Raw genomic sequence first — 19328 nt, 5'->3', positions numbered from 1 at the left:
ACAGGTTAGGCGCCAATCGCCCGGGTACCTCCAGGAGGACACTTGGTTGATTGGGAACCGTGCAGTTGACGTCTCGATCGCATCCCGCTGCTACTTGGCAACTTTCATACACCCCTCTGGTCTTGTTTGGGAGGGGAGGTTACGCTTGGAAATATCTCTTTCGTCTTATAATCCTAATAATTCGCCGATTCCCACTTTCTATGACAGTTGCTGCGGCCGTTTCTTAGTCTGGTTATCTCCTAATCTATAGTACCTCTCGTTACTTCCGCTCCTTTACTTTCACCATGGTTCGTCTGAGGGAGATTCCCCGGACGGCCACATTTGCCTGGTCTCCCGGTGCTGCGTCGCCATTGATTGCTACCGGTACTCGGGCCGGCGCAGTTGACGTTGATTTCTCCAACGAGACATGCCTCGAGCTGTGGGACTTGGGCCTGGATCGTCAGAGTGCCGGCGAAGAGCTGCAGCCTGTAGCGAAGCTTGATACTGATTCCGGGTACATATCACTTTATCCCCATTTCACGATGCAGGTGTGAAATACTGACGGCCGCCTCTATAGTTTCAATGACTTAGCGTGGACGCAATCCGAGGAGAACACACGGGGAGTAATAGCTGGCGCTTTGGAAAACGGATCATTGGACTTGTGGGACGCCGATAAGTTACTCAATGGGTCGAGGTTTGTGTTACAGAAAGTATCAAACAGATATAGTTCAATTGGCTGATTATTGGGAAGTGACGCCGTTATCTCGAGAACCTCCAAACATTCAGGAGCCATCAAGGCCCTCCAATTCAACCCCAAACATTCTAATCTGCTGGCAACCGGTGGCGCGAAGGGAGAGGTACTTAATTAAACTAAGATTGAGAACCTACAGGACTACTTTGCTAATGGCTTGGAATAGCTGTACATCTCGGATCTGAACAATGTCGCAAACCCCTATCGACTCGGTGGTACCGCTGCACGCGCGGATGATATTGAGTGCTTGGACTGGAATAAGAAGGTTGCGCACATCCTAGTTACTGGTAGCAGTGCGGGATTTGTCACCGTTTGGGATGTCAAGACGAAGAAGGAGAGCTTGACTCTTAACAATATGGGTCGTAAAGCTGTCAGTGCTGTTGCCTGGGATCCTGAGAAGGTGAGATGCTTGTGCCAACCATTCAGAAAACAAATGTGGCTTCTAACATGCTGCAGCCTACAAAACTCGTTACGGCGACACCATTGGAGTCAGACCCCATGATCTATGTCTGGGATCTCCGTAATTCTCATGCCCCAGAAAGGGTAAGCTTAAGCAAACTTGTCTCTGGCGGATATTAGTTTGATAACTTCTAATATCTTTTAGGTTCTCAAAGGTCATGAATCCGGCGTCTTGTCGCTTTCGTGGTGCAGCCACGATCCTGATTTGCTTCTCTCTTCCGGAAAAGACAATCGTACTCTTTGCTGGAACCCACAAACAGGTCACCCTTACGGCGAGTTCCCTGTCGTTACAAACTGGACCTTCCAGACTCGTTGGAATCCCCACAACCCCAACTTCTTCGCTACGGCTTCCTTCGATGGCAAGATCGCGGTCCAGACTATCCAAAACACCAGCACCGAAACTGCTCAGGCCATCGCAGACCAGAACCAAGCGCTTGATGGGGAAGATTTCTTCGCAAAGGCACAGAGTCAGCCGCAGGTTTCGAGCTTTTCGCTCCCGAAGGTTCCTAAGTGGCTTGAGAGACCCTGTGGTGCCACTTTCGGTTTCGGAGGCAGAGTGGTTTCTGTCAACTTGGTAGAGAAGGGCCAGCGTGCTTCCAAGATTAAGATCACCCCGTTCGAAGTTGATGAGGCTGTTGGACAGTCTACTGAGACCTTTGAGAATGCTCTTAAGGAGGGCGATCTTCGAAGCATCTGCGAAACTAGAGCTGCAAACGCCCCCACTGATGAAGAGAAGGCTGACTGGAAGGTCATTGAGGCCTTGATCTCTGAGGACCCCCGAAAGGGGCTTATCGAATACCTCGGATTCCAGGATCAATCTGCTGATGAGGCTGCCGAGAAGTTGGCTAACCTTGGCCTAGATAAGGAGGAAACTAATGGAGAGTCGCCCAAAGAATCCCGCGGGCCGGGGGCGAAGAAGCACAGGCGCCTGCAATCGATGTTTGATGCGAGCCCTGAAGAAGACAACTTCTTGTCCGACCTAGCCGCGTCAAAGGGAGCCAAGACTAACAACCCCTTTCGGATCTTCAATGGTTCTGAGACGGAAGCAGACAAGGGCATCACCAGAGCATTGCTCCTCGGCGATTTTGAGAAGGCACTGGATGTCGCTCTCAAGGAAGATCGCTTGTCTGATGCTTTCATGATTGCTATTTGCGGTGGTCACAAGTGCATCGAAAAGGTGCAGGAGCACTATTTCTCCAAACAAACCGAGAGCCCGAACTACGTTCGCCTGTTAGCATCCATTGTTGGCAAGAACCTCTGGGATGTTGTGTACAACGCCGACTTGTCTAACTGGAAGGAAGTTATGGCAGCGCTGTGTACCTTTGCTGAAGAAAAGGAATTTGCTGATCTTTGCGACGCTCTTGGTGATCGATTGGAGGAACAAATCCGGGCTACTAACGATAAGAGCCTCCGCAAAGATGCTTCATTCTGCTTCCTCGCTGGTTCCAAATTGGAGAAGGTTGTTGAGATCTGGATCGAGGAGCTTCGCGAGAATGAGCAAAAAGCCATTGAAACTGCTACGAATGATAACTCCTTCTCGATCCATGTGCGCGCTTTGCAGGGACTGATTGAGAAGGTGACCATCTTCCGCCAAGTCACTAAGTTCCAGGATACGGAGCGTACAAAAGAGTCGGGCTGGAAGCTTAGCAACCTGTACAACAAGTACATTGAGTATGCTGACGTGGTTGCTACTCATGGACGGCTACAGGTTGCTCAAAAGTATCTTGATCTTGTTCCGGAGAAGCACCCCGAAGCTGAAGTTGCAAGGAATCGTATACAGCTGGCCACGAGGCAACCAGCTGCTCAGAAGATGCAGCCAGTGTCTACTGGTCGTGGAACACCACTGAGCAAGCCTCTCCCACCAACCAACGCATATCAGCCTCAGACCACATTCACGCCGGTTGCACCAGCTGCAGCTCCTAGTCCTTATCCTCCTGCGGCTCCTGCTTCTAACCCATACGCGCCTCCTGCTACTGCTGCTCCCAATCCATACGCACCTCCGGCTCCTGCTACGAACCCTTACGCCCCGCCTGGTGCTGCGGCCACACCTCAGCCAACCAACCCATATGCACCAGTTTCCGGCGGCGGTTATGCTCCTCCCTCGGGATATCAACCCACACCGCCACCGTCCTATGGTGCTAAGCCCTTAGGTGGTTCAGTGCCTCCTCCGCCACGTGCGTCGAATCAATCTCCCGCTACTATTACCACATACACTACCGCCACCAATCTCCCTGCTTGGAATGATCTTCCTGAAGGCTTTGCGAAGGCTCCGACGCCGCGGAGAGGAACTCCCGCCGGAGCTGCCGCACCAATCAGTTCGCCATTTCCGAACCAATCCCCATCTCTCAGCCAGGGACCTCCACCACCCGGGGCTCTGCCTACTCAGCGGACACCCTCGGTTCCCCCTCCGCCAAAAGGCACTGCACCACCTCCCCGGGTGACTTCTCCGCCTTCTGCTATCCCGTCGGGACCTCCTCCGCCCTCAAACCCTTACGCATCCTTACCTCAATCTCCTCAGATAACCCCCAGCACTATGGCAGTACCGGCAGCAATCCCCCGTGGCCCGTCTCCTTACAACACTCCGCCGACTATGCCTCCACCGACTAACCGGTATGCCCCAAGCCCAGCAGCTCAAGCGGCAAGCCCACAGTTTCAGGCGCGGGCTCCTGTTCCTCCCCCTCCTCCGGCAGCTGCCTCACCATATGCCCCCCAGCCTCCGGTAGCGAGCCAGTATGCTCCCACTACGCCAACGTCGACTGCTCCTCCGCCAATACAGCAAGGACCGCCTCCAGCTGCAGGCTCTAGGCCCGGCACGGCTTCTTCACCAAAGAAGGCGGCACCCGCGCCTCCCAAGTATCGTAAGTACTACATATAATGCCTCGCTTGGACTTTATTCTAACTTTCCTAGCTCCTGGTGATCGCTCCCACATTCCTGCAGACGCCATGCCTATCTACGAGATCCTCACGGCGGATATGCAGCGCATCAAGGGCCGTGCGCCTTCATCCTTCAAAGCACAAGTCGACGATGCTGAGCGTCGGTTGAGCATTTTGTTCGATCATCTAAATAACGAAGATCTGCTCAAGCCAAACACCGTTTCGGATATGGCAGACTTGGCCCGTGCCATTCAGGCGCGTGACTACGACACCGCACGTGCTATCCACGTCGATATCCTGACAAACAGAACCGAAGAATGTGGTAACTGGATGGTGAGTTATTCAACAGTTCGTCATGCTTTGCATTCAAACCTTTCTAACTCGATAATTAGGTTGGTGTGAAACGTCTCATCAGCATGAGCAGGGCCACTCCGTAAATAGTTGTGGCATCCAATCAACGTCTGGGGCAAGGTGATGAGTATTCGTATGAGAGAGGAATGTCTATGCTTTCATATACGTATTGTTGGTCTTCAGGCTAGACCAGTCGTGCGATTTGCTCAGGTACTAGTTTTAGAAATTGTTTCTTCTTGTCTAAATGTTATTATGTTCGATTGATTATCTATGGTTCCTAAGATATGTGCAGTAAACTTTTTAGAGCAGTGCGACCACAAAAAGAAGCCCTCAAATCGTGAGTCTTACTTTAGATCGAAGACAGCAAGTGGTGAAGTTCTTAGCGTGATCATAGTGATGTGAAATCATAGAATGATCCCGATCAACTTCCAAAGGTTTTGGTCTAGTGGTAACTACTGAGTATCAATGTCTGTAAAGAAGTCACTTGGAATGGGCTTTCACAATCTACACACGAGCAGATAGCTTGCGCTCGTGACTTTTGATTCATTGGGTATGGCTAACATATACAACCACGGTATGCAGTGTATGTTTATAAAGAATATATTCCTACTGTGTCTAATATATCTCTACTTCGCCTAAGGTACATAAATAAAGATCATCATGGAATCCTATATTGCAACTTGATTCAGACATAGCGGCCATTTTCGACACCATAGTAGATCAGATTGGCCTTAATACTTTGTTGGTTGTTGCTGGAGACCAATACATTCTTCTACTAAGCGGACTAAGAAAAGACGAAGAAAAGAATGCTGCATATATATTCACATGATAGTGCTGCCCTGCCTCGAGCAAAAGTATTATCATAACAGTCATTTCCACCCTCATCTGTTGAGACCACTACTGATCTTCGGCCCCCGACTAGCAGGGAAATTCCGAGCACTCAATAAAGCACCCTTGACACCTCTTATCTCCGACTTGAAATTGGATATCGCGTCTTCTTCGCCTTTATTCAAGCCAGCCGTGTTTCCACCGCTGTCAAAGCCAGATGCACCATAGACACCGTAACCACTTGTCGTGCCATAGCCAGATTTGCTATAGAGTAGTCCATCTAGGTAATGCTGGAGCTCGTTGAGGCTGGTGCGGACGGTATCATCGCACGTAGTCGATTGTTTGTCCGTCTCGGAGAATTCCTGTAGATGAGACCTGATAATTTCAAGTCGCTTTACATGTGTATTGACAGCAGTAGTAGGATCAAAAGTCTCTGTGTCTGCGGTATTTGGTGCTAACGAGGATGAGTTCTCTAGATTGAAATCTTCTGAGGTCTGGACAGCGACATCACGATGGAACAACTCCGCCGGGTCGGATGTGACGGACTCGGTTTCATCATCGGAGCTCGAGCCGGTAGATTGGGCGCGACGGGCAGTGAGCTGGGGAGGGATAACGGAGACGTTCTGTTCTAGTTTTTCGTTGAGCTTTTTGAGGTTTTCCTGAGCTGTTTCGGCTAGATCGTGCCGTGCGCTTGTAAGGTTGGCAAGCATGGGCTTGACGAGGTATTCGCTTGCGCCGTAAATGCTGGCTCCTAGACCTGCAGCGCCATAAAGGGTATAGAGGAAGCTGCGGAGAGTCACCAGCGGAGGAGGTTTGGGTTGGTTGACGAGGAATTCCGGGTATGTAATGATTGGTGGGACGTCACGAGTGGACGGGGGTTGCCGGTTGGCGGTGGCGGTAGTAGATGTAGAGGAAGTTTGAGATACGGGGGCAGAAGGCGATGAAGAGGCAGGGGTGCTTGTGCTTGATGTGGTGCTCGACTCCGTGGTTTTCTTATCCTCCCCGGTTGCGGCTGTACTACTGGTGGCCTCGGAGGTTCGCGACACCCCCAACAGACTGTCAATTTCATCTTGTCGGAGACCCTTCGACTCCAAAAATGATACCTTGTGATCTAGCGGGGCGTCACATAAGGATTCATCTTGTAAGAACTTGGTCGCTTGCTCTAGAAGAGTTGACCGTGAAGCATCATCGGAGCTTGGCGGAGATGTGGAGTTGGTGGCGGAGGGCTGTTGCCATTGCGGGATTGATGGGGTTTTGGGCTTTGAATCAGCCATGGCGGGTTGAGGGTGAGAGGAAGAGGCTAATTGCAATGAAGGAAACACACCATGAAGTAAGTTGGATTGAGAAAGAGAAAGGTGGAGGAAGTTGGGGAGAGACGGAGAAAGATAGCCATGTGAGGGAGAAGTATGGCTTCGACTCTCTGCGACCTCGGCTTATCCTCCGGAGTGGGTTTATTCTCGGTATTGTCATGCATGGTATCAATTACCACATGGCCAAACTATTCATGGCAGGCGGTCAAAATGGTGATACCGCCCTGTGGCAGAATACCACGATTGAACATCCGATTATCTCCCATCGTTCAATTGCAACAGAAAGACCATCAGGGACTGTGCGAACCAACCATTTGACTAGTGATTATATACAGTGATCCTCAAGCAAATCATTTGAAACGTATACTGAAATTCAATTCAAGAAGATTGGGTGGTACGTGCCTCCTCAATTGCGACCCTTATCATCCTTTGTGAGTTTTCCCTTTATTCCTCTCGTATACATCCATGTACTCAATGGCACCGTTTTACATTTAATCTACTGTGTTCCACCCCCCCTTTTTTTTCCCACTTCACTTTCTCTTCTCCTATCCTATTATATTAGAGTTGTATCCACCCCCTTGTTCGGTCAGCGATCCCTGTCCATGCAGCGCACAGAGAGTAATACCTGTCCTGTCGGGGTTGCAGGAGAAAACGCACCAACGGTGCCTACACCGCGCTCCCGCCCTTGACTGGTGTATCGCTTGAGATCTTAGTCCAGAATGTTCCCATTGGTTGTGTCCTTCGTGTCGGATGAGAACTTCCAAGTGGCGTCAAAAGATGTGATAGGGATTGATGGCCTGTGCCTTCCCGGACTACATCACGATCACTCCTCTGGACTGGCCCACGTAGTCAGTTGGTCATAACTATCGCATGGGCTTGTTTCCCTGTTCATTCCCCTCTTTCCACCCCTCTGTATCTCCTCCACGACCGACACTGCCTCATCTGTCAGACACAACAATCCCCCAGATAGCCTTATTGTTGTCTACTATTGTCCACCGATACGAGACTAACCCCCCTCCCATCCTCCCTCAAATTTTGTGTTTTCCCTGATTGTCTCGCTGTTTGCTTTTTTAATCCCTCAGCTCTTCTGCGGAATTTTTGAGAAGTTTAGCCTTTAAGCCCCTTTTGCCCCCATTACTTTGCCATCCATATCTCGTATCAAGCCAATCCCGTCGAGCTATCATGTCTCTGCGTCGCTCACTTCGCTCCCGCCCTATGCGGGATGATCTACCAAACTTGGATTCTAACGCAAGTGCCAGAACCCCGACCAGAGTGACCCGCGCTGTCACATCTTCATCTGTAACCGTCTTCCGATCTCCCTCAGACTCCCCGGAGGAGTCCAGGAGATCTATTCGTTTGACTGTCAAGATGCCTTCAAGTAAGCTGCGTGAGGTTACCAGTGGTAGTACACGCAATGGTACCTCCAGACGCTCTGTCAACGTTTTTACGGAGAACCCTATAATGACAGGGCCACGGACCAGCCGGCCCAGGAAGAAGCTCGTGGAAGTTGACACGAGCGATGAAGACCTGGAAGACCAGGAAGAAGATGAAGTAGATGATGAAGATGCTCCCGGTGAAGATGACGAGGATGTTGATGCGGACGGAGATCTGGACATGGACGATACCCCGCCTCAACCTCCAGTGTCGAAAAGACACACTAAGTCTTCTGGGGTACCCGCATCCACATCTAGGGCAGTGAAGGGCGTCGAAGCGAAAGAGATGGAACTAGACGCCGAGGACGAGGAGGACGACGAGGAGCTCTCGGAGCCTGATTCAGACGCGGAGGGTGAACCCGATGATCAAGAAGAGAGTGGACTTGGAAACGTTAATGGAGGCGAGGATGATTTGGATGAGGAAGAAGAGGAAGAAGAGCTTGATAGTGACGACGGCACGCCTACTGCTGACCCCGCCCGCATGACCAAACGCCAAAGGGGCACCTTGGGCAATGATTTCTTGCAACTGCCAATGGGTAAGTTTCGTATAGCACCTGCGAGTTTGTCGCACGAAAGGCATTGTCTAATGCAGAGCAGAACCACAGGTGAAGAAGCATCTAACCGCAGAAGAGCGTGCTATGCGCCGTGCGGAAATGGCTAGGCGGAGAAAGAACCTTAGCGAAAAGCGAAACGAAGAAGAAAAGGTATGTGCCACGAGATCATGTCTCCCGGTTGGAGTGCGAAGCAAAATTATTTTTTTATCTTTAGCTGTCAAAAAGTGTAAACTGACGCAAGATGACAGATGGATACAATCAATAGACTTCTGCGGAAACAAGCACCTAAACGGCGTGGTCGGATCCCTGCTGCTGAAGCGGCCGAGACGGCCTCTGCAGAGCAGGAGACACTGAATTTCGAGAGGCCAGACCCAACTATGGTAAGATGGGTCAGTGGCCGCAAGGGGAGCAAGATCTATGTATCAGAGGAATGGCTCGAGACTCCAGCAGGACGTGTCTTCGGGAACCCTTCTCTGAAAGGCAGCGGGCCTAGAAAGCTGGTGGAAGAAGTGTGATTGACCAGTTTGGAAGTCAGGTGCAAACGGTGCAGGCGTATCTGGGAAAAGTTGGCTTTACCATTTGGGGCTTATTTTCAGTATTTTATCAATCGGGATCGGGCTGTATATTTTTGCCGAAGCCAGGGTTTGCCTGTTGATTGCCTTATTGTGTATTTATTGATTGGCATACCCGGTTCAAGGCGGAGTTCATTATATAAGGAAACAGGGCATATGTTCATTTATGATCGGTGAGATTGACACGATAGAAGCGTGCTATGAAAACTTGAAATTATGATGGCAAATGTTATGTATTCCGAGATTGTAGAATTTTATTATTCGGATGCTGGCTATTCACAGAATGAGCTATAGTAGAATGGACTTCCGGATCTGCAGTTCTTGGAGTCATCTCCTCAACTTTTCATATACCTTCGATGGGCAACTTTGCAGTGCGAGAGCCAGTGACTGTCCTACATGCCCGTAAAGGAGAGTGGGCATGGCTCAAGACATCTCTCTCCACTAACTTTAGACGTCCTGCGAGGGCACTTTTCGAAAGATTTGATGATGGAACTAAATGTCATGAGCCTCGTCGGAACACATAATGTTGCGATATGGCAGACAAGCTCCACGCCTTCTCCCTCCCGCCTGTTGTGGGGATTGTGCTTCCAGTATATTATTACTTCGAATTTCCGCCTGGTGTTGACCCTATATCTGGCTTCGCTGCAGCACCCGTGCTATCATTGGTATTTAGTGAAGTGGGAGTCGTAAGGTCATTAGGGGTGTGAGTCTGTTCCCCAGGATGGGCCCTGAAGTTGATAGAATGGCGTCGTATCAGTTCATCGAAGGAAAGAGGGACAAGCCGTCATCTCGGTAGGTAAAGCGACATACCGTCGGGGATTTAATTTCTCAGACTGCAATTCTTTCAGTGAGGGTTGAAAGGAATAGTAACCTAGAATGTAGTGGTGAGTGTTAGCGAATACTGTACCCATCGTCTCGGTGTTCAGGACCATACCGACCTGAGAAGACTCCCACCCCAATGGCTACAAGCGCCGGAACCCAGTTTCGACTCATAATGGATCCAGGAGAAGAAAAAATTGAAGAGAAAATGATTGAGTTTAAGCCTCTACTTCAATTGAGGTAGCTGTTTTGGAGTCCAAAGCCAGGAGGATGTTCAAACTGATTTGCCGCTTAAATCGCCAAAGTTCCGCCATTGCTTAATTTCCGTCGCGTCTCCCCACATTTTCGACGCGTCTTCCCGACAACCACTTTCAGGCAATTCTGGATTGGCCACAATCGGACTGCTTATTATTTGTTTTCACCTTCACTTATATCGGTCGGTCCTTTTCGCTTCCTATTGGCATCCGGGGCGCGGAGAGCCCTTGTTCGCGGCTAACAGCTACGAAGTAATGGATTACTAGGGAGATGGGCCATCAGCGCCAAGGAAACAAATGGAATCATGGCGAGAACGAGGGTTTGTACCGGACTCAGACGAGGATGATGGGCTGGGCAGCCAAGATAAGGTGGTTCAGGATGTTGAAGGTAGTGATGATGAGCTTGCAGCATCCCCCAAGCCTAATGCGCTTAACACGACCACCCAAGCTTCCCGGAACGATGGCACTAAAGAGGACGAGTGCCAAAATTCCCAAGTCCCTGGGGGTGATCTCCAACCTGTCGTATCCAATCAATTGAGTGATGATGCGTTTGCTCGGGGGTATGATGATGGAGAGAATGACGGCGAAGTTTCTTCGGCCATAGAGTTGTCCGACAAGGCAGCTCGGGATATCGCTCAAGGACTGTCGTCAGAAGGCCCCAATGACGAGGATGCAACTCCCAGGGGGAGGGCATTGAATTCACATCCATCTCCGACCCTATCAGCTACTCCAAAGCCGAATCGGCCGACGACTCCGTTAGCAGAGCAAGCGAAGGACATATGGGACTTTCCCAGTTCTTCTCCAGACGAGCTACAGCTGGACCAGCTTATCTCTCGGAGATCAACTAGCCTCCCTTCGAAAGCGCATAGAACTGGCGAGCCACCGGAGGGTAATAACAATGCTGACCTTCCTCTATCTTCTCCGCTGTCATCCCTGCACTCTTTAGCCTTGGATGAAGACGAACATCGTGAACAAGAAAACACAGAGAATCCACCACCATTGCAGAGTAAACTGGAGGATTTGCTCCCTCCTCTCGATATACCGGAGGATATCTTGCAAGAATTGTCCCAGCCAACACGAAGATCCCTGCGGCAGCGCAATCCCATCCAGCTACATCCTTATCTGTTAGAAGATGCGAAATACCAAAAGCTCATGAAGGCAAGAGGCATTCAACCAGTACGCATCGCTCAATACCAACGGGCATTGCAAGCGGCGGCAGATAGTCAAGGTCAGAGCTTTGATAGCACCCTACCCCCTTCGAGTAGCCCTACTACGAACTTCGAATTCCCCCCATCGTCTCCAGCGGAGGTACATACTACATCTGAGGCAAGACCACCTCGAGATCCTCATGGTGGTCGGCAGTATACGCGCCACCCGGACTTGTCTGGCCACGAACCCAGAGGGCCTAAGCGGCGTAAGGTGTCAAAGCCGGACGATCATCAACTCGCCTCCCGGTATCAGTCTCGCCCTAAGGTGATAATAGATAATGGTACATCTCCGATTGGTTTAGGCGAAGATTCGATCCAGCACACAACCCCTAGTCCGCCACACTCTGGGAGTGTTATCTCTTCGCAGGCCTTACGAGATCCAATCGAGTTCCGGTTCCCCCGAGGGTTCACGCCGCCTTCATTAAATACACCGAGCAATGCCCCGATGTTAGGGCGGAGAGACAGTGCCGGCCTTACGTACGGGGTCAGTTCCGGAGTCGATCGAGAGCTTGTTCATGCCCGGTCGATAGCCTCTCGGGATTCTGACTCAGAGAATGAAAGAGAGGACGAAGAAGAAGACGGAGAAGATGACAATAGGGATGAAGGCGCCGTTCGTGAACTACAACGTAGAATTAAAGGTGTTCTTCCAGCTTCATGGCTGCGATTAGACCAACAAAGACAGAAGCAGGCACAACTGAGTTCTACACAACGAAATCGCGAAAGAGTTTCTCGAACAGAAAGCGCCAAGGGTGTCGCTAAAAAGATAATTAAAAAACATGGGCCTACAACTCTCTCAAACCCGACTGACCACTTGACATCACTGAGACATCTTGCCGACTCTGATGGTAGTGATGGGAGTGAGGGCGACGACAATGGCGATAAAAACAATACACGGCGGATGCTTGCTAATCTGGTTGGGTTCGATGACTCCTTCTTTGCGGAAGACATTGGTGAGGATATTCCAGAAGACAATCGCATAGACTACATGTTTCCATCGGCAACCCGTGAAACTTCAGCTTCTCGAATACAGAAGGGGAGAAAAAGACCGAGGCCTGAGGGTCATATTGCTCTCTCAGACAGTCGTCCTAAGCGGCTTCGCCTAAAGAGACAAGCTAGACTTACCGATCCAATTTACCGGCGAGAAAGGGAGAAGCAGTCTTCCTCACGCGCCCCTCCGAGACTTGGTATTTTGGACGCTCCAGACGTCACTTCTCGGCCTCGAAACGAACAGCCTCAATTCCTCAGAATTGCCGCACGCAAAGCTCGGTTTCGCCGGGACCGTGGAAGACGAAGTCCTTCTGGCAAGGTTATCAAGCTGAGTTCAACGATGGACACAGAAGATGCTAACACATCGTTGCGCGAATGGCGCGCCGGCCGTATCTGGCAGACGAGGTTGCCTATGCCCCAAACAAAGCCCGTTAGGCGACCACCATTGATGGACCTTTCTGCAAATAAGAAAATTGTACCCGATAATCAGGGTTTTCGGGTGGGAAATAAAGATCACTCAGTCACTGCTAGGCCGACAACCGATCTCGAAGAGACTAATATTGCTCAGGGTAACATTTCAAACCGAGAAGCTCCGACACCGACTCCAGCGTTGACAAAAATTACTCCTTCAGAACGGTCAATGCAGGCTGGCCAGCAGGGTAACAATTGGATTGTCCGGAGAAACGTTTTTGTCTCTTCTTTGAAGAGAAATGCCCCAAGGCCTGTGGTGCCAGAAATGGCCAGTTTTAATGTCTCTAGAGCGCCGTCATTCCAACGGTCACTCTCGTTGTTTAGTCGAAAACTCAAGCAAAGACGCTTGACTGAAACTGTGGATCGAAATCTAGCACTAGACCGATTTCTTGCTGACAGGAATTCGACAGCTGTTCATCCTGAGACAGGGGGAAATATTTCTACTCGAGAGTCAAATAATGCCGATGTAACGCTCCCAAAGCGTCCAACTCAGATCAGGCGGAAGCTGAAGAAACGTACACCCATGAGATTGGATGTTAGCTCAGTAGAAAATCTGGGTTTACTCGCTCTGTCTCCAGGTCCAGACCCTCCTAGGATGCAAATGACAGATGCACATCCCAACACAAGAGTCTTAGACGGAATAAACGGCTTTCAACGATCGTACCCTGTGGATTTCGGTATCACTCCTCTGTGTGTTGGGACTTTTTTCCATGAATCTTCGTTTATTGGAAGTGGAGAGTTTTGCCGGTCGCTCGATATTGGTAAACGTGACCTTGACAAAGACGCTGGCATTCTCGCAGTGAAAGTTGGGGATCGAACCTTTCGTTGGGGCCCTTGGAATGATACTGTGTCTTCTGAACTTGGTATTGCATTCGATACCATACTTGAAGAAATGGATAAGAGTGATATGGTGCCCAGAGAGGCGACCACTGGAACCATGCCCAATCGTACCCATACTATATTCAGGCCCTTGGTCAAGTATGTTACGGAGGCCCTAACGTTTATCGACCCCATTGATAGAACGGGCTTTGTAACAAGGGCCCACTCGCTTGTTTCTAAGGTCAATGACAACTTGACAGCCTTGGTGTCAACAACAGCCCGGGAGGCAGAGTATCTTGCGAGAATTGCGGCTTACAATCTAGTATTTGCCAACTTAACTTACCAGATAGCCTGCCATGCCCTCGTCAATGACAACGTTACGGATAACTTATTGGAGCTCGCGAGGTTAGTTTCTAGGCAAGCCTGTACAGTCATCTCGAGCCCAGCAGGGGAGACCAATATTCGCACATTCCTCGAAGACAACAAAGTGCTCACCCAACGCGATAAAGGGGTCCGTGATGAATATCCAGCTGTGGAGGCCTACATCATTGTCCGGCAAATATTGTGCCGTACAGAGAGGCTGAAAGGATGCTTTGAAAGCTTCATTGCTGACTCCTTGTTGGCAACCGGAGGCTTAAGCAACACAAAGGATATCAATTGCTTAGAAAGCAGATGGCGTCGACTATTTACCTCACTACCCTTGAGCGAAATTGATGCTACTGGACTTTCTCGAAGCGGATTACGTTTTAGGGAGACTTGCGACAACTGGAGATTGGCAAAACAATTACTGTGTCCTGTTTTAGAGAGCTACGAGCCGAATTCCTCAGCCTCTATCTCCTATAACAGTTACTGCCGAGCTCTGTTTCACAGGTGCTTCCATCTCCTGAATGGCTGGGGCTGGAGGGATTGCAAACTAATTCTAGATACTCTCTATGATTTCTTTGCTAAAAACACCCTGTACAACCTGAAACAGGAAGAAAACTACACGTCTCCCTCATTTTTGGATGAGCTTGACCGTAATCCATCTCTTGATGTCACTCCAAGTGATCCATGCTTCCATGTATTCTTGAAGATCATCGCAAGTGGCTTGCGCTTCTTGTCTAAGAAGTATGATAAGAAGAAAGTGCGGAATTTTGCATGGCGTTTGTTGCCGAATCATGGCCGAGTATATCCCAAAGAACAATCTATCCACCAGACAGATCTGGATGCTTTGAAAAACCACCATGATCTCCTCTGTACTTTGTACTTTGCAGTTCCAGATGGGTGCCGGCCTCGATTAGAGACGATAAAAGACCTTGTGCATCCTGCTAGCTCCCACCGTGAAACATGCAACATCAGCCTTCAGTCATGGACTAGACTTGTACGCTTCAAGTTGTCGACGGACGAGGATGTATCTGGGTTGGAGCCGTTTGCTGATTGGCATGGTTACTTTGTTAACGAGTTTATTAAGCAGCACATGCTTGCTCGAAGGGAAATAGAAGCGCAGAACACAAAGGACAATCAATTTTCCCGCCAGCTGATCGAACGGACAATTTCGCAGAATCAGAGACAGATCGAGTCTCTCCTGAAAACTGCTCTAAATGGCTTACAAAACGCAATCCAATCAGCCCCGACGCTAGAGCATGCCCACAAACTCATCTCTAAGTCGCCTATCGGTATATTATTGGGTCTGTTCAACCCCAGGGTTGCTCGCGTGAATACCACTGTGTCGGAGGCTTTACAGATGATTAAGGCCTATGTTCAAAAGAGCAATTCCATCTCTGTTTCTGAACCAGCAAACCCACCAGCTCCAGGGGACGAAGATAGCCAAGAGTATGGGGATTGGTCAGATATTGAGGCGATATACGCGGGCGAGTTTTCTCCTGCAACGAAGCCTCAGGCAATTGAACATATGGAGAAGGTTCTTTACCCAGCTGTGTCCCAGCTTGTATCTAACTGTTTTGGTGAGGATCACTGCCCTGAAGATGCGGTCCTCCTAAGTGTCGTCGATTGTTGGACTTCTATCGCACAAGTACTGGTGAAGTATGGATTGCGGCACTGGGAAAATTACCTTAGTCCTTACGATGGTGGTTCTTGGGCAGTACTCCGAAACACAGTGCAGACTAGAAAGTTCACGCCTAAGTTCTTAGCAAGCTGCATTGAGAAAGATGCTCGATTCATGTCTGAATGCAAGATGCAGGTCTTCGGGATGTGGATGTCAAGTTTAGTGGAGCGGGTATCGATGCTGAAATTCCAGCATTCTTTGACAGAGGCGCTGTTGAATTGCGATTCGACCAACACTCTGCTGAAGAACCTACCATTCTCCGTGGATAGAGCGGACGGGCGATACTCAATCACGCTGGAAGACCTCAGTCAACGTCGGTTATCCCTCATATCAAGTGTACTTTCAAATATGCGCGCGCACATTCAAGATCTGGAGAGTACGGCAAGTCGAACGCTTCCAAGTGAAAAGCAAGAGTATCGCGAACTCATCCAGACGATGATGTCCTCCATGAAGGCAAATTACCAGGAGCTGGGCAACAGCACAACAGGTGCACAAGGGGCCTACGTTGATTTTGTCCACCGAATTGTTGGATTCTTACAGCAGCATACGAGGGATATCTGTCCCATTGACCCGTTCTTTACCGACCCTGCCTCTTTTCCTTTGCCTTCGACAGACCCGACTTATATTGTTGCACGATTGAAGGGCTACGAGCCGAAGCTTTCGTCCGAAAAGGTTGTAAAGACACTGATCGTGTTCGTTCAAGGCATTACAGAGCGTGCCGCTATTGATGGTCAACAGGTCTATCTTGTTGACCAGTTGCAAGCCGCCATAGCACATACTTATGAAGCGGGAGATCCCACTAGGCCAACCCTGAGAGCAGCCTTGTTGCAATCCGTGTTTCCAGCTTACCTCCAAACGGCTTTCTGCAACCCCAGTGCATGGCTTCTTAGTCAACCAATCATACAGACCATATCACTCACCTTTAAGGAGCTCCTCTTTCATATGGATAGCACAGATTTGGACTGCGTCTCATCAATTATAGGTATCTTAAGCTCGGTCTTTCAGTCCTCATACCATGCTCTGTACACCATCATTGGCAGTGCTAGTATGCTCAAAGAACCGCCAGTGGTAATCACCGTTACTTCTTTCATCGAGATGATAACATCGTCTCTGCGAGTTGTTGACTACATTTATCGAGCCACTGACACAGGAGAGAAAATCATATCCCAAATACTGGCATTTCGACAGTTGATACTCTTCAGCCTGTCTTTCCTACATGGCCAGCTACACATAAGTGACCCTGAAGATATCGCCCACCCATCCAATATCTTCCTGGCAGAAAATGCACCTACCAACGTGCCAAAGTTCTTCAACGAAGTTCGTATTTCTGCTACCAGCGGACTTCAGACTTATATCAATGAGAACTGGTCTCGACACCAAGGTAAATACTACTTCACTCGACGTGGAGGCCACCAACCGCTGGAGGTTAGCCTTGAGCCACCCATGGCTACAAACCTGGAGAATTCCCCGATGGCGATATTCGACGAGGCTGCCCAGAATTTCTTGGGTACGCTACGGGCTCTGGGCTCATTTGATGATTTTCATTAGCATACATTGATACCTACCGGGAAATATATAGGGATACCTTCCTTTAGAGGCGTATAGGGCATGGTACGGTTTGCATATGGTGTTTTGGCTTCGGATGGACTTCATGACGACTGTAATCATATCGCACCTCATAGCATGGCCATGTACTTTATATGATTGGTTGGATAGTCGAGAGACGATGACTGGATTTATTAATGACTACTTTAACTCTCATCACGTATAGCATCCAAAAACAAGCGCCTTCTGTCGTTCATGCAAAGAAATCACATTATACATACAGCGTAGAGCAGTTCAGTCCGGGGACGTAAGACCATTGATACGGACCATGTCAATCATACATACCCCCTATATTTGCAATCATACACTAGTACACGTACCACCCAAGGGAAAGTGAAAGGGAACGAAAGAAAACAGCAGGAGCGGAAAATTAGGAAACAGAAGGGAAAGAGTAATCCGTTGCACAACATCGATAACATACGTAACCCAGATAGTAGCTTTCGTAACGCAATTCGTAAGAAAACGTAGTAAATCAGAAAACCGACATCTACCTCTCCGGATTCTCGGTGTTCACCACATCCCCCTCGTGCTGTTGGCTCGAGCGACGGTGGAAAGGATGCGGATGGAACCCTGAGAAATTCAGCACCTTGCGCACTGCACCGACGACCCCTCCCGATCTCCTCTTCGACTCCGATGAAGCTGCCTCGCCGGATGGTTGGGCGTCTTCGGCGGTCTTGGGCACGCTTGCCGTATCCTGGAGGACGAGGTTGGTGTTGGCTGGTTTCGGCGGCCATTGGCCGTCTGATTTCCAGCCCTGGACCATGGCCTTCGTCACATCAGCGAGATTAATCGGTACCGTCGGAGTGAGGCCCTGCACGACTACCTTCGAGTAGATAGATGGATACATAGAAGCGGTGATCGAGGCGCGAATAGGGTTCGAGCCGGAAATCAACGAAGGCACGACAGGGACGAAGGGATCTTCGGGGCCCTGGTGGGCGAACGTCGAGGCTGTGGCGGTAGCAGCAGCCGTAGCAGGTGCAGGTGCAGGCGTCGTAGCATCCACGGGCACAGCACCAGTAGCCATGGTCTCCCGCAAAGCAATCTCCTCGGTCGACTCCTTCTGCTCCTCCCCCAGCTGAGACAACCCAGGCACCACCGAAGGGCCTTCCAAACCGGACCCATCCTTCTCAGCAACAGAAAGCGACGCCTCAGTCCTCGCCGCCAAATCCTCCCCATCCCCACTCGAAGCCGAAACCGGCCGCGAAGATCCCTCCTCGCGGTTCTCCGTCCCCGATTCCTCCACCGCAGACTGCGCCTGCGCCTGCATCCGCACCTGCCTCCTCGCAATAATCTCCTCCCTCGACTTCGCGCCTGTCCACGCATCCCGCCTCTCCACCCACGTCCTCAACCCCTCATTCCAACGCATCTCGTCCTCCATCTGCCTCCGCCGTTTGCGCCTCCGCTCAGACCTCTCCCCCGCAGCGGGCTCCAAAATCGGCGGGCTCTCCAACTGCGCCGAGTCATACCCGCTCGCCGGGCTCACAATCGTAGGCGAAGAAAGCGGTTCCAGCTCCGACCCGGAGCTGTCGTATGAGCGGAGTCGCCAAGCGGTGACTTCCTGGTCGGGTGGCGGGGGGGAGGTGGAGGCTGGGGCGCCTGCGTCGGTGGACGGTTGGAAGGTCCAGTCGTTGCGGACGATGTCGCGCACGTAGAGTTTTGCTTCGCGGATTGCGGAGTCGCGGGCGTAGGCCGACATTTTGGTTTTGTTTTCCTTTTTTTCCCCTCTTTTTGTTTAAAGAAAAATAGTTGGTGTGGAGGTGGAGGTGTGGGTGAGGTTATTGTGAGGGGTAAGTAGAGTGTGGAGGGATCTTAGGGTGGAGGTTTGCGTGAGGAGAAATTGCGTGGAGCTGTGTAGTAGATGGGAAGCATGAGAGGAGGTGCTGTCGTAAAGAATAGTTTCTTGGCTCCCCTCTCTTTTTTTCCTCTGAGGGAGAGGGAAGGAGAGGAAGATGGGGATGTTTTTGGTCGGGTGATAATAAATTTCGAGGGAAAAGCGGAGAATAAATTCAT

General features: G+C 50.2%; 5 protein-coding genes across 5 annotated transcripts; 3 read left to right on the top strand and 2 right to left on the bottom strand.

Moving 5' to 3' along the window:
• Window positions 1–51: 51 nt before the first annotated feature.
• sec31 (putative protein transport protein (SEC31)) lies at window positions 52–4681 on the top strand. The gene is made up of 8 exons (XM_032041333.1): window positions 52–493; window positions 557–673; window positions 731–836; window positions 897–1130; window positions 1187–1273; window positions 1335–4047; window positions 4098–4396; window positions 4456–4681. The coding sequence occupies exons 1-8, from the start codon at window positions 285–287 to the stop codon at window positions 4498–4500; spliced, it is 3810 nt and encodes a 1269-aa protein (XP_031902325.1). The 5' UTR covers window positions 52–284; the 3' UTR covers window positions 4501–4681.
• Window positions 4682–5062: 381 nt separating this feature from the next.
• Window positions 5063–6592, bottom strand: BDW43DRAFT_270345 (peroxisomal membrane anchor protein conserved region-domain-containing protein). The gene has a single exon (XM_032041332.1). The coding sequence runs from the start codon at window positions 6514–6516 to the stop codon at window positions 5296–5298; it is 1221 nt and encodes a 406-aa protein (XP_031902324.1). The 5' UTR covers window positions 6517–6592; the 3' UTR covers window positions 5063–5295.
• Window positions 6593–7734: 1142 nt separating this feature from the next.
• BDW43DRAFT_309353 (PAPA-1-like domain-containing protein) lies at window positions 7735–9054 on the top strand (the record flags this gene model as incomplete). The annotated part of the gene is made up of 3 exons (XM_032046688.1): window positions 7735–8521; window positions 8583–8689; window positions 8788–9054. The coding sequence occupies 3 exons, from the start codon at window positions 7735–7737 to the stop codon at window positions 9052–9054; spliced, it is 1161 nt and encodes a 386-aa protein (XP_031902323.1).
• A 1250-nt stretch (window positions 9055–10304) lies between these two features.
• BDW43DRAFT_33768 (uncharacterized protein) lies at window positions 10305–17533 on the top strand. Its single transcript, XM_032049933.1, has one exon. The coding sequence runs from the start codon at window positions 10482–10484 to the stop codon at window positions 17259–17261; it is 6780 nt and encodes a 2259-aa protein (XP_031902322.1). The 5' UTR covers window positions 10305–10481; the 3' UTR covers window positions 17262–17533.
• Window positions 17534–19299, bottom strand: BDW43DRAFT_33773 (DUF4050 domain-containing protein). The gene has a single exon (XM_032049934.1). It carries the CDS (start codon window positions 19012–19014, stop codon window positions 17806–17808), a length of 1209 nt encoding a protein of 402 aa, XP_031902321.1. The 5' UTR covers window positions 19015–19299; the 3' UTR covers window positions 17534–17805.
• Window positions 19300–19328: the final 29 nt, after the last annotated feature.

The sequence above is a fragment of the Aspergillus alliaceus genome (genome assembly GCF_009176365.1).
Source record: "Aspergillus alliaceus strain CBS 536.65 unplaced genomic scaffold BDW43scaffold_12, whole genome shotgun sequence".
In the NCBI taxonomy this organism is placed as follows: domain Eukaryota; kingdom Fungi; phylum Ascomycota; class Eurotiomycetes; order Eurotiales; family Aspergillaceae; genus Aspergillus; species Aspergillus alliaceus.
Note: the sequence above shows the minus strand (reverse complement) of the source record. Positions and strands in the feature narration are given on the sequence as shown.

Bases quoted from the DNA above. Each gene is read 5' to 3' on its own strand.
- sec31 (XM_032041333.1), top strand. From the start codon at position 285: ATGGTTCGTCTGAGGGAGATTCCCCGGACGGCCACATTTGCCTGGTCT. The intron at 494-556 runs GTACATATCACT...CCGCCTCTATAG, and splicing joins AAGCTTGATACTGATTCCGG to TTTCAATGACTTAGCGTGGA. The intron at 4,397-4,455 runs GTGAGTTATTCA...CTCGATAATTAG, and splicing joins AAGAATGTGGTAACTGGATG to GTTGGTGTGAAACGTCTCAT.
- BDW43DRAFT_270345 (XM_032041332.1), bottom strand. From the start codon at position 6,516: ATGGCTGATTCAAAGCCCAAAACCCCATCAATCCCGCAATGGCAACAG.
- BDW43DRAFT_33768 (XM_032049933.1), top strand. From the start codon at position 10,482: ATGGAATCATGGCGAGAACGAGGGTTTGTACCGGACTCAGACGAGGAT.
- BDW43DRAFT_33773 (XM_032049934.1), bottom strand. From the start codon at position 19,014: ATGTCGGCCTACGCCCGCGACTCCGCAATCCGCGAAGCAAAACTCTAC.